This window comes from Symphalangus syndactylus, chromosome 16 (assembly GCF_028878055.3).
Source record: "Symphalangus syndactylus isolate Jambi chromosome 16, NHGRI_mSymSyn1-v2.1_pri, whole genome shotgun sequence".
Classification (NCBI taxonomy): Eukaryota; Metazoa; Chordata; class Mammalia; order Primates; family Hylobatidae; genus Symphalangus; species Symphalangus syndactylus.
Genome location: NC_072438.2, coordinates 15622839 through 15636651, shown reverse-complemented (window position 1 = coordinate 15636651; position 13813 = coordinate 15622839). Strand labels below are relative to the sequence as shown.

The following is a 13813-nucleotide window of genomic DNA, read 5'->3' as shown; positions in this document are numbered from 1 at the left end:
GGGACCTGCAGGTGGGTGGGGGTGGGAAACAAGGGAGGAGGTGGCCTGGAGGGGAGAGGGGCCTATGGGGTCCTGGGCAGTGATCGCCCCGGGCTACCCTGGCCATGGCTCCCTCCTGTGATCTGATGGGATGCGAGGCCATCCATGAGGGTGGAGTGGCCTGAGCCACCTGGCGTCGCCTCAGGCTGCGCTCCGGGAGGAGCTTGGAGGGTCTGAGCAGCAGAAGAAGGACGATGGGGGTTACGGATCCCAGAGCACCCCTGGACACTGACTTGCTCCTGGGTTCCAGGTGATGCCACTGTTTGGCAGGGGCCTCCTGTGCGGCCTCCTTCCCTATCCCTGAGGCTGTACACAGTGGGGAGGGGGCAGGGAATTCCTACAAGGGCACAGGTGGGCACAATGAGTGCTCACTGATGAAGAGATGACAGTTGTCACTCCCTGCCCAGCACCACGTGATTGAGCTCCATCAAACAAAATAACTCAAGCCCAGCGGTGGCCCCCAGGCCCGGCACACCCTCCCCTCAACCCATCTTTGCACACAAGAGCCCGCCCCTCCACCTGTTCCAGCCACACATGTCCTGACATCAGCCAGGTTCCTCTCAGACACTACTGTGGGGTGGGGCACCCCCGCCCCCATTCCCAGGCTCTTTCTCATCCAGGGACACCTCTCCTGACCCCTGAGGAACAATGCATCAGAGGGCTCCTGACGCACTTCATGGAAACCTTCCCACTCCAATGCACCTACTTAGTTACCAGTCCACTTCCTGTGGTTCCTCCACACAGCTCCACACAGATGGGAGCCTGGTCTCTGCACAGAGCCTGAAGCCGTCCCGGACCCTCCCTCCCTCTCCATCCAATCCGGCAGCAAATCCAACAGGCTCCAACTGCCATGGGGGGCCCACCACCTTCCCCACCTGCACGGGCCACTCACTCTGCGCACCAGCGTCTCTCACCTGTGTGAGCACGCTAGCCCCCAGCCGGCCCCCACTTCTACCTCACCCCTCAGCTTATTCTCCCCTGGGCAGCCAGAGGGATCCTGTGAACACACGGCCAGGCTGGCCCACTCCCTGCTCAGATGGCTCTGTGGTTCCTGTCCCTTTCAGAGGAAACCCGAAGCTCTTGCCCTGGCCTGTGAGGCCTCCTCCAGCCACACACCTCTCTGACCTCACCTCCTCTCTGCAGCCTCCGTATCCAGCCACAGGGCCTTCACATGGGCTATCCCCACTGTTGGGGAGCTTTGCCCTGGTCCTGCACCCGGATAGCTGCAGGGTCTGGGCTGGGGCTGGTCTTTCTGCAGCAGATCCATTACTACACTGAGACCTGGGAGTTGAGCCCACACAGCCCTTTTAAATGAACCCACTCAGGTGGGGCGCGGTGGCTCATGCCTGTAATCCCAGCACTTTGGGAGGCCGAAGCAGACGGATCACCTGACATCAGGAGTTTGAGACAAGCCTGGCCAACACGGCAAAACCTTGTCTCTACTAAAAATACAAAAAGTCGGGCGTGGTGGCGGGCACCTGCAGTCCCATCTACTGAGGAGGCTGAGGCAGGAGAATTGCTTGAACCCAGGAGGCGGAGGTTGCCAAGATCACGCCAAGATCACGCCATTGCACTCCAGCCTGGGCAATAGGGTGAGACTCCGTTCCGTTTCAAAAAAACAAAAACAAAACCCTGCTCACCCACAATTCCTGTAAGAGTTTTAGTTCTCAAGGCTTCTGTGATGAGTAAGGGAGAAAGAGTGCAGGCTGAAGGCATGAGACTCTCTGAGGCTCTATCTTGGCTCTACTTAACTGTGTGACCTTGGGCAAATGTCTTAATCTCTCTGTGCTTCAATGTAGTAGACAACAATGACCCCTAAAGGCATCTATCTACATCCTCCACCCTAGAATCTGTGCACCTGTTACCTCACATGGCAAAAGGGGCTTTGCAGATGTCATTAAGTGAAGGACCTTGAGGTAGGGAGGTGACCCTGGATAATCTGGATGGGCCCAATGTCATCACAAGGGTCTGTATAGGAGGAAGAAGGAAGGTGAAAGATGGAAGAAAGAGATGGGATGATGGAGGCAGAGGTTGGAATGATGAGCTGAGGAGTGCACGCAGCCTCTAGAAGCCTCTAGTAGCTGGAAAAGATCAGAAAACAGCCCCACCCTGCAGCCTCCAGAGATAACACGGGCCAGCTGATGCCTGCATTTTAGCCCCTGAGTTCCAGAATGTACAACAGTCTTTTGTGTTGTTTCGAGCTACTAAGCGCGTGGCAATTGTTCTCGCAGCGATGAGAAGTAAGTATACAGTTGCCCCTTGACCCTCACACAACACAGGCTTGAACCTGCAGGTCCCCTGATGTGCGATTTTCCCAATAAATATACTGAAAACATTTTGGAGATTTGCCACAATTTGAAAAAACTCAGATGAACCCTGTAGCCTCGGATATATATATATATATATGTATATATATATATATATATATGTATATATATATATATGTATATATATATATATGTATATATATATATATGTATATATATATATGTATATATATACATATATATGTATATATATATATATATATACAAGCGCACACACACACACATACATATATACATATATATACATATATATGAAAAGAAAAAGGTACGTCACAAATGCATAAAATCCACGTAGACATCAGTCTCTTCAAATGTTCATCAGCTGTTGATGTTACCAGTAATGCTCCCCACCAACGGCCGGCTATTAGGAGTGAAGTTTTGGGGCAGTCAAAAGTTAAGCGTGTACTTTCAACTGCATTCAGGCACTGTCTGCACCCCAACCCCCACATCATTCCAGGGTCAAGTGTATTCAATTTCCTCATCTGTAGGATGAATAACACACCCATCATAGGTGCTGAGTATTTAATGAGATATAAATGGAAAACAGCATGTGTGTGCACTAAGTGTGCAAGGAATGAGCTGCGGTTATTATTTCACCCAACACCGGGCCAGGCACGTTGTTGGGGTCCTATGAAGGGTCTCGGCCGTCATCACCCCCGATTCTAAGAAATTCCAGTGTTCCGGGCACGGTCCTTTCTTTCCGTGGGCTCTGTGCTCTCATAAGCAGAAGTAACTGTCTATTTTGAGGACTCATGTACGGTTGTTTCCATGGTTACCCTGTCACCCTGCCAAGCAGACACAAGACGCAGATTTCCAGTGCCTTGGAGAAAGGTGGGAAGCTGCAGAGGGAACAGAGTGGCCTGTGTGCCCCCAGCTCTGCCCTGATGGAGGAGGGGTCCAGGGAAGTCACAGAGATTCTCGGACCCTCGGTCTCCTCATCTGTCCAATGGCAGAAATGCGCACTTTCCTGCATCCAGGACGATCTTCATTCGCGGTCTGATTCTGTTAGGAAAATGATGCTGTGAGCGCATCTCTGGGGTGTCACTATCAGCCGCTCCCTGAGTTTTGAGCAGTAATTGGATACATGGATGGAAGTGGGAGGTGAAGAACTAATCCTAATCCCCAAATCTCTTTTAAAAAATTAGCTCAAATAACAGCCATTTGTGTTCAGATTAAAAACAGCCGCCACCTGCTAATTGGAAATCGGCTGCGTGCTTGATTTCCCATGAGAGCCACAGAGCAAAACACAGCCTGGACAAGGCACGCAGAAGGACAGACACTTCAGCCACTTGCCCCGATGTGTGGCAAATTAAATGAGGAGAAATGGAAGCTGTAAAAGCATGCTAAAAACTGCTGCACAACCTTTTTGCTGGCATGAAAGAGAAAGTTTCTGTACAGGATATTGAGTTCGAGAATGAAAAATATTCTAGAAAATTTTTAAATAAAATTTGCATAAATCAATAATCAAAAAAGAAATTAAGCTGGTTGTTTAAAATTTTTCTTCTCTTGGCCGGCTATGGTGGCTCATGCCTATAATCCCAGCACTGGAGGCCAGGAGTTCGAGACCAGCCTGGCCGACATAGCAAAACCCTGTCTCTACTAAAAATACAAAAAAAAATTAGCCAGGCATGGTGGTACACACCTGCAATCCCAGCTACTCCAGAGGCTGAGGCGAGAGAATCCCTTGAACCCAGGAGGTGGAGGCTGCAGTGAGCCAAGACTGTGTCGGGGTGATGGAGCCAAATTCTATCTAAAAAAAAAAAGGAAAAAAAATTCTTCTCTCCCTCAAAAGGACACCAAATAGATTTGCACATAAGTTTTCCTAAGATTTCAAGGAGCAGATATATTACATCAACTGTTCCAGAAAAAGAAAGAAAAAGCTGCCCAGTTCATTTTAGGAGAGTTGAATAATCTTAAAATTGGGCAAAGAGAGTATAAGAAAAGAAAATTATAAACCAACTTCACCTATGACTGTGTGTGCAAGAAGCATACATAAAACCTTAGTAAATCACAGGCAGCCCCACCCTGTCTACAGACTTGAGATCACTGGTGGGGGCAGGAGCCCCCAGAGGTCAGCATGTTGCCAACCTCCCAGGTGAGTCACTGGGCACAGCCAACAGGCCCTTGGGGATTTGTCAGCAAGGACCTGGCCCCAAGGTCACCCAGGCACAATCAAAAGTCCTCAGTGGCCTGGAAGACACCATGTCCCTTTCTCTGCACCTCGGCCTGCCAGAGCCTTCCGGAACCTCAGTGCAATCCGGAGAGGAACGGAATCTGCCGAGGCCCTAAAGTTAACATTCACTGCAGCCCTGGGAGCTGGGGGTGAAGAATGAAATTGAATTGAGTCATCGAAAATAGTCATATTTCTCGCACTCTTGAGTTCATTGGCTGATTCACACGAGGCTCATACACCATCAGGCATATGAAATTACGTGGCTGCAATGGATGTGTCTGTGCTTGGACTCACGAAATGTGCAAGGTATATGTGACCGCTGCTTCTGCCCTGGGGAACCGGATAGCACAGACTTCGGGAGCCAAAGGGGGTCTGACTGCCCCCTCTAGCCCACTGAAAAATGTCACACAAACATTGAGGGGTGCACAAAACTGTCCTATGCCTGTCTCTGTTCTCTCTAAATTCCACCCTTCCTGCACACACGTGTTTTCTGATTCAAAGTTCAAATCCATCATTAAAGTAAAAATACACAGAAAAATAAAAGGAAAATATCCCATCCGTTTCTTATAGCTCACCACTCAGTGACAACTCAGTGTATTTCTTTCCAGAGTTTTCTCTGTTTCCATTTTTTTGGTGGTCATAGCCTTATTTTGTTATCCCCTAAATCTTTCAACATAATCATTTCCCTGTGGCATTAAATCTTCTAAAACAATAGCTGACATGACCGAACAATATTCTATTACGTGGATGTCATCATTGTCGACATCAATTTCTCGGCATTTTTAACTGCTTGCTTAAAATTTTCCTTCTCTCCCTCAAAAGGACGCCGAACAGATTTGCACACAAGTTTTCCTAATACTTCAAGGAGCAGATATATTACACCAACGGTTCCAGAAAAAGAAAGGAAAAGCTGCCTCACTCATTTTAGAAGAGTTGAATAATCTCAGCATTTAAGATTAGGATATTGAGGATGTGTCTGGATTTCCACCCCTATAAACAACAGGGTGCCATGAAGCCCCATCTTCCTTCCCACAAGGCTCACTCGGGGTCAGCAGCGGACCAGGAGCAGGAAGAATCCCCTCTCTTCCCCAATATTCTCCCATTCCATTCTGACCCAGAGCTGGCTGCACACAGGCACAGCTGGAGGCACATGCAGCCAGAGTCAATGGGCGGGAGGCATAGGCGGTGGGGGCAGTGTCCTGTAGTGGGCAGTGTCCTGTAGTAGGCAGTGGAACGGCCCCCAGCGACGGCTGCATCCTGATCCCTAGCACCTGTGACTATGCTATGCTACACGACAAAGTCAAAATAAGGCCAAAGATGGAATCAAGGCTGCAACTCAGCCATCCTTGAGATGAGGAGGCCATCCTGGATCACTGGGGGTGGTGGGGGCGAGGTGATCACAAGGGTATTTATACGCGAAAGACAGACAGGAGGGTCAGAGTCGTGAGAGAGGCTTGGCTGCTGTGGGCTTGGAGAATGGGGCAGGGGCCATGTGCCAGGGAACGCGGCGTCTCTAGAAGCCAGAAGAGGCAGAGAAACCTGTGACCCCAACAGCCTCCAGAAGGTACTAGCCCGCGGCACCTTCATTATGGCCAGTGAGCCGGCTGTGGGACTGCGGACTGAGACTATACATATGCCCTGTTTTAAGCCACCAAGTGTGTGGTCCTTTGTTGTGGCACACAGGACGCAGCCCCGGGCCCCCTGCACCCCGGGAATCTCAGCTGGTCTCTGGCCTCCCATCCGTCCACGGCCACTAACTCCACATTTATCTCCAGGTGGCATTGCTGCCTGGACATCTGGCTGCCTACTCGACCCCTTTCCTTGGAGCCCAATACAGGCCTCAGGCTCGTGGGTCTGAAACCTGCCTGCTGGTCCCTGGCACCCCCTCTTGTTCCAGACCATGGCCCCACCTTCACCCACAGCTCAAACCAAACCACAGTCACACCCCACAAGGCAAAGCTCGACCTCCAAGCAACAGCCAGAGGGGGCAGCTAGGTGAGCCCTGCCCCATCTCCCAACACCCCTCCTCACCGGGGTCACCATTCCTTCCTGCAGACCCTGCAGGAACCTCTGACGCCTGCTCCCCCGGGGACCCTCTGCGGCGTCTCCTCTTCCTCCTCAAGTCCCAATCTCGTGACAACCCACAGCTTCTCCTTCTCAGCTTACCCAGAACAAAACCCAGTCCCTCCCTTGACCTACAGGCAATGTCTGGAGTCACAGCCACTGCAGCACCCTCCTTCTAGAACATTCTTCCCCAGAGATCAGCACCGCCCACCCCCTCAGGGTGTCTGTTCCACTGTGGTCTCTTCAGGGAGGCCCTCCCTGACCCCCTCTGTCCCTGTACCTGACTTTGTGGGTGTTGGTGCCATTGCTCATCACGCCCTGACATGTATCAGGTGTATGTTCACTGTCTGTCTCCCCCGCAGACGCCAGCTCCCAAGGGTGGGCCTCTGCTGCACGCCCATGCCAGGAATAGGCGCCTACTGAATGCCTGGATGGCTGAGCGTGACACACGGAGCGTGGACAAACCCAGAGGAGATGAGGGGGTGGATGTGGGGGCCAGAACTTGGCCAAGGAAGGAGGCAGAAGCTGGAGGTTTTGGGGGGCCCTGAGCCTGAGTCCTGGGGCTGGTGTGCACCCTGTCTCTGACTGCCCAGCAAAACCAGACTCCCTAAGGGAACAGGGTGGCCCCGTCGCTCCCAACCAGCCCTCTGCCGCCGGCACCCAGGCTTCAGTCAGGCTTCTCCGGGGTTTATTCAACAAGTGTTTATTTCCAGACACTGTGGTAGGTGCTGGGGACAGACAGTGAGGGGAACCAGATAAGCAAAGCCCCTGCCCTCTGCCTGCGGGACAACCCCCTCCAGCCTGGCCCCTTGCTAGCCCTGCAGGGCTGTCTGGGAAGGAGGATGCCATGGCCTGATCCCTCGCCTTCAGGGGCCTCTGGGACGGCTGTGGCAGTGTGCAGCCCGTGGCCATAACCCAGTGCCAGGCAGCCCAGCCCTGCCACGATTGAATTTGGGTGACCTTGGGCCAATAACAGGAGCTTCTGTTTCTTCTTCTGAACAGCACCTCCTGGGGCTTGTATGAAGATTCGATGAGTTCACAGATAAAGCCCTTGGTGGGGGCTGGGCTCAGAGTTGAGTGTTCAGTGTGAGCTGTTATGCTGGGGGATGCTGTGTCACGAAATGTCCCCTGGAACTCGTTCAGCCCCAGACCTCCACGGATACCCCTGTGAGACCCCCACAGCAGGCCCTGTGGTGGGCTCTAGGATGAGGGGACGTGTTACAGACCCTGCTCCAAGGAGCCGGAGGAGACGGACAGCCCATAGCAAGTTCGCCGGGTGTGGCTAGTTCCAGACGAGAGGGAAGCTTTGGGGGCTACGGGGCCACAGAGGAGGATCCAGATCTAAAGTAGGGGTCCAGGAAGGCTTCCTACAGGAGGTGACATTTAAGTTTCGTGCCTCCTTACCTTCTGGATGCCCTGACCCTCGCCCTAGAGCCTTGAACCCTAAAAGCTGAGCTGTTCCTGGCTGTGCAGGGACTCTGGGGGGCAGCAGGTGGCAAGATCAGGCTCCCCCACCAGCCAGTGCTGAAGAAGCAATGGGCCCACCCACCTTGGCCAGTCCAGGACATGCTCATCCCACACCCACCACCCCTGCAGCAGCTGCACCAGGACAGGACATCCTCCCCGCCCGCCTGCCCGCTCCACAGCCCCCCACCCCCTGGCACGGGCACTTACGCTTGGAATGCTTGTCACACAGGGCAGCTGCCCGCATGTCGCAGAGCCGCAGGGAGCCCTTGCTGCTGCTGTAGACGAAGAGGTTGCAGTGGTGCGGATGGAACTCAGACGCTGTGATCACCTCCGTGAGGTCCTCCATGTTGGCCGGCTTGATGTCCACGATGTCTGGGGGCAGTGCGGTCAAGGAAGGGGCAGTGAAGGCACCTTCAGTGCTCCGCCTTTCCAGAGGTTTCTGACACCTCTCCCAGGCAAAGCCGTCCACCCTCACGTCTGAGCTGCCTCTCTGTTCCTGAGACCCTCAAAATGCATCCCAGCCGAGTGTCCCTCTGAGCTGCAGACCTGCATGGTGAACTGCCTGCCGGCCACCCCTTCTAGGTGCCTGTCCACTGTTCCCATGAAGCTGGACCCACCACTTCCCTCCTGACCTTCACCCCCCCCCACCTGCACCCCACCCTAGTGAGGGTGCATCAGTTCCAGCCACAGATAGCACTGACCTGTGGGGCCCCTCTCCTCTGCCCTCCTCCCCCTGTTGGTTGCCAAGCAGAAGAAAAAGAGCATTTATATTGTGCCTACTGCATGCTGGGCCGTGGATGCTATTGGTGAATGATTTCAAGTCTTCCCAGTCCCTTTTCAAATTGTGTCTGGAATTGAGTGTGTGGGCATCTGGGAGCTCCCCTTCCTGCCCCCAGCACCCACTCCCCTTCTTCTGTCTACAGCATGGAGATTCTTCTTTGGGCAAAGGATCTTCTGGGTTTCTGGGTCGGACCCACCTCGGCTCTGATCTGTGCCCTACAGCCCCCCAGGACTTGGAATACTGAAAAGGCTGGGATGCAGCTTGGTCACCCCTGCTGGGCTGGGTGGTGTAGAAAGAAGGAGCTTCTATCTGCTGCCAGGACAAGGAGAAACCCTGGAGCTTGAGGGTGGGGCAGACAGTGGAAAGAGTGCAGAGGAAGATCTGGTGATGCCATTGGAATCCTGGATCAAGCTGCACCTGAAGCCATTCCCCCCAGACTGCTAAATGTGGGAGTCAATACATGTCCATTTTTTGTTTAGAGTCAAGAACTTTGCTGCTTGCAAAGGCAGTATCCCTGACTGTTACACTGGAGCACAGAGAAGATGAGCAACTTGTGCGGGGTGGCCCAGGTGTGAGTCATAGGGCTGGATTCAGCCTCACAACCTCCCCAGCCCCAGCACCTGCTCTTTTCCTGTCCCTTCCCTGCTGCCCAGCAGCAGATCAGAATCTCTTGGAGCATGCAAGGACTGGCGCCCCCGAGCCTCTCTCCGGCTTTCCCGCTTCAGATCCCACCCGTCACCCTGACAGAAAGGCCTTCTCCCCTCTCACAGCAATGACCTCAGGCTCAGGTCTCCCTGGCCCTGCATGGGGCTTTGCACAGTCTGTTCCCTCTGACTCTTCAGGTGCATAGGAGCCCTGGAGTCGGAAGGTCTGGGGTTTGAATCCCAGCTCTGTCACCTCCTGGCTGTGTGACCCTGAGCGAGTTCCCAGCTATCCATGCCTCAGCTTCCTCATCTGTAAAATGAGTCAGCAGTATAACCTTATCACTTCACTGTGAAGATCATCAGAGGCAAAGCCCTTCACACACTGCCTGATGTGTTGCAGAGCGCATGCATGTCAGTTTCCATTATTATTATTTTCTATCTGGAAAATACTGACTGAAACTCTGAAATCCATCTGCCCTCCCTCTTCCTCCACCCAAGCTGCTGCCTCTCTCAATAAGAAAGCCGTATTTGTAATCCCAGCACTTTGGGAGGCCAAGGCAGGTAGATCACGAGGTCAGGAGATCGAGACCATCCTGGCCAACATAGTAAAACCCTGTCTCTACTAAAATACAAAAAAAAAATTAGTTGGAGACAAGCCTGACCAACACTGCAAAACCCCATCCCTACTAAAAAAAAATTAGTGGTGGCACACGCCTGTAGTCCCAGCTACTCGGGAAGCTGAGGCAGGGGAATCACTTGAACCTAGGAGGTGGAGGTTGCAGTGAGCTGAGATCGTGCCATTACATTCCAGCCTGGTGACAGGGCAAGACTCTGTCCAAAAAAAAAAAAAGCAAGCAGTATTTTCTGACCTCTCTAAACACGAGGGTTTATAAAATGCCAGGAAAAAAAATGGCTGATCTGTGCAGTCAGAAAGCACCTACGAGGGTCCCTGTGCTCGTGCTCAAATCTTGCTTCCCGGAAGCACATCATTAACCAGAAACTGAGAATCACATAAAAATAGAAAGACAGGGAAAAACGAGTTAAGTCATCACTACCTGGCTGGTTTCCCAGGAAACTACAGTTTTCCAGTATGAAAAGAAGCAGCAATTAAATAATGAAAAATGATACTGAAAGCCAAGCAAGAAAAGAGCCCTCCTCCTGCCATGCTGATTTCACCAGCGTCCACCTGGCAGCCCAGCCCTCCCGGGCCGAATGGCTCCCATGACTTTCCAGGACACGCTGCCCGCTCGGGGCGGCTCTCAGGTCCTTACTGAACTTCACTAAAGTGGGATCCAGAGAAAAGTGCAGCCATTGATGAAATGTCACGCACATTAGTGCGACAGCCCATGGATAATGTGCAGTAGAGAGGCAGGGCAGACAGGGGCTAAATTCTCTCTGCACACCCTGAGACACACAAAAGCCACAGGAGGCTTGGTGGCAACAGAAGTGCCCGGGAACATGGGTCCCGCATGAGTTCTGCTCGCGTCATCAGGACACTCATTCTTGCTGTATTTCCAGGAGTTATAACTCATGCGGCACAGTGGGTGCAGGAGGACTTGGTGGGATGAAGTCAAACGCTGACACCCAGGGGGTTCTCTGGACATTCCAGGTTATCTCCCAGGGGAGACCTCTCCCTCGGCCTTTCAGAACCCAGAGTGGCCAGCGGCTTATTGCTTCTGCCAATGAATAGACAAGTGAGGCATGTCACTTCCAGGCTGAAGTTTTGAGAGCCAGCACGTGGTCTGCTGTGACACTGTTCCCTCTGCTGTGAGATCGCACCGAAGCCAGCCTGTGACGGACACACTTGCAGCGAGAGTAGGCAGTGTGAAGTGGGTGTTTGAAGCCTCGGAGACCTTCAGGTTGTTTGCTACCACTGCAAAACCTGAGCCCCTGACAGGTTCAGTGTCCACCCAAATGCTCTTTCCTTTCCCACCTGGGGATGTTTCAGAACTTTTCAAAGTATGTAGGAGGCCAGGCACCATGGCTCACACCTGTAATCCCAGCACTTTGGGAGGCCGAGGCGAGCAGGTCACCTGAGCTCAGGAGTTCGAGACCAGCCTGACCAACATGCCAAAACCCCGTCTCTACTAAACATAAAAAAAAAAAAAAAAAATTAGCCAGGCGTGGTGGCGCATGCCTGAAATCCCAGCTACTTGGGAGGCTGAGGCAGGAGAATCTCTTGACCAGGGAGGCAGAGGTTGCAGCGAGCTGAGATCGTGCCACTGCACTCCAGACTGGGTGACAGAGCAAGACTCCATCTCAAAAATAAATAAATAAATTAATTAATTAATAAAAGTATGCAGGGCTCCATTACGTCTGTAGCCCTGTGGCAAACACACCCGAGCCACGGCAACCCAGGGCCGGCTGATGGGCACGGACACTCAATCGAGCACCCCATGTACAGGCTGGGAATACAAGAGTCCCCAAAGGCAAAGGGATCGAGGGCCTGGCTTTGGGGAGATAAAGTCCCCCAAACCTGGGTCCCACCAACAGCCCAGGACTATAGGGGCCATCACAGGGGAATCTCTCCTGCTCTTTCTCTCTGTCTTCGGATAGGGTGGGTGCTGTGAAACAACCACGTGAGACACAGAGGCCCTGCATCCACGTCACCCTGCAGAAGGAGCAAAATCACTGTCACGGCCAATGTGGCAGGTCCCCCACAACAGGGTCCCCACGGTAAGAGCTCCCTGAGGAGGCAAGCAGTCCCAAGCCTCTGAATTCCAGGGCCCAGAGCCATGCCCAGAACCTCTGGGCAGCACGGCACCCTTCAGGGTATGGACACTGGGCTGGGTCCATGCTCACCTGGTCCCTGGGACCGCCTCTCCGAGACCTTGGCTCAGGTGGCCATAGGACCTACCCGGGCCTGCAGCCCAGCCCTTTGCAAAAGGAATTAATTACCGAGTGGGGTGGTCCCTGTTGGTGCTCCCTCAATCCATCATAACACAGGGCCCTGAAGATGGACTCCTGACAAGGGAAGTAGCTGTGGGAGAAGCCTCCGGGGCACGAGAATTATGCCCAAACTCAGCTACCGCGAGCACACCTTTTTGCCCCACACCATGGTCCTCCGTGTGTCGACCTTGAAGCATTCGGCCCAGTGACCACACTTGGTGGCTTTAACTTTGGCAGGACCAGCATCAGGTCAGAAGCTGGGGGCCCCCGGCTGGGCATCTGGTCTTGGCTGTCACTGGGGGCCCCCGGCTGGGCATCTGGTCTTGGCTGTCACTGGGGCCCCGGCTGGGCGTCTGGTCTTGGCTGTCACTGGGGGCCCCCGGCTGGGCATCTGGTCTTGGCTGTCACTAGGGGCCCCGGCTGGGCGTCTGGTCTTGGCTGTCACTGGGGGCCCCCGGCTGGGCATCTGGTCTTGGCTGTCACTGGGGGCCCCCGGCTGGGCGTCTGGTCTTGGCTGTCACTGGGGGTCCCCGGCTGGGCGTCTGGTCTTGGCTGTCACTGGAGCATCATTTCCACGCTGCAAGCCTTGCTTCCCCATCTGCAAAATGAGGGCCTGGGCCCTTTCCTTTCCAGGACTAACCACAGGTGGCCCCACCCCAGGTCATGATAGCCGCCTAAATCCTACTTGAAAAACTGCTTCACAAGGTTCATTTCAGGACTGGCCTCCCTTGGGAACGAGCATAATTAGGATCATTTAAGAGTCCCCCTTCCCCTGGCAAAGCTGCTTGAATTATTCATCTTCTGTTTTCCCATCTAATTCCACTCCAACTGTCTGGTGGGATTTATTTCCCTTCCAATCACACTCTAACAGCTAAGAGTCATTTTCCCTGCAAGAAAAGTTGGTCAGACACAGGTAGGAATTCCAGAGAGAGGAGCAAGTTACGCAGAGAGGATGAAAAGGAGAGAAGGTAAAATCGCTCTTCAATCCCATACGCCTCAACTGAGCACACGCTATTTTTCTCCACTGCGGTGGGTTGAATAGTGGCCCCCACAAATACGTTAGCATAGTATATGTCCATGACATCCTAACCCCCAGAGACTGTGGAGTGTGATCTCATTTGGGAAAAGGGTCTTTGCAGATGTAGTTAAAGATCTTGAGATGAGATCACCCTGGATTACCCAGGGGGGCCCTAAATTCAATGACAAGTGGCCTTCTAAGAGACAGAAGAGGAGACACGAGAGGAGAAGGCCACATGGAGACGAAGGCAGAGATGGGAGCGACGGCTACAGGAACACCTAGAGCCCCGGAGCTGGAGGAGACGAGGAAGGCTCCTCCCCTACAGCCTTCAGAGAGAGCATAGCCCTGCCAACACTTGGACTGAGAACTTGTGGCCCCCAGGACGGTGAGAATATATCTGTTGTTTGAAGC

The 13813-nt window shown here is 53.2% G+C and overlaps 1 protein-coding gene across 4 annotated transcripts in view; it reads right to left on the bottom strand.

The window, feature by feature from the left end:
• Window positions 1–13813, bottom strand: part of PPP2R2C (protein phosphatase 2 regulatory subunit Bgamma) — a 242700-nt gene that overhangs the window by 18659 nt on the left and 210228 nt on the right. For all 4 annotated transcript variants that reach the window (XM_055245412.1, XM_055245414.2, XM_055245415.1 and 1 more), the window contains one exon: window positions 8278–8442. In XM_055245412.1, the coding sequence (XP_055101387.1) occupies window positions 8278–8442 (165 nt within the window). The remainder of the gene's footprint in view (window positions 1–8277; window positions 8443–13813) is intronic.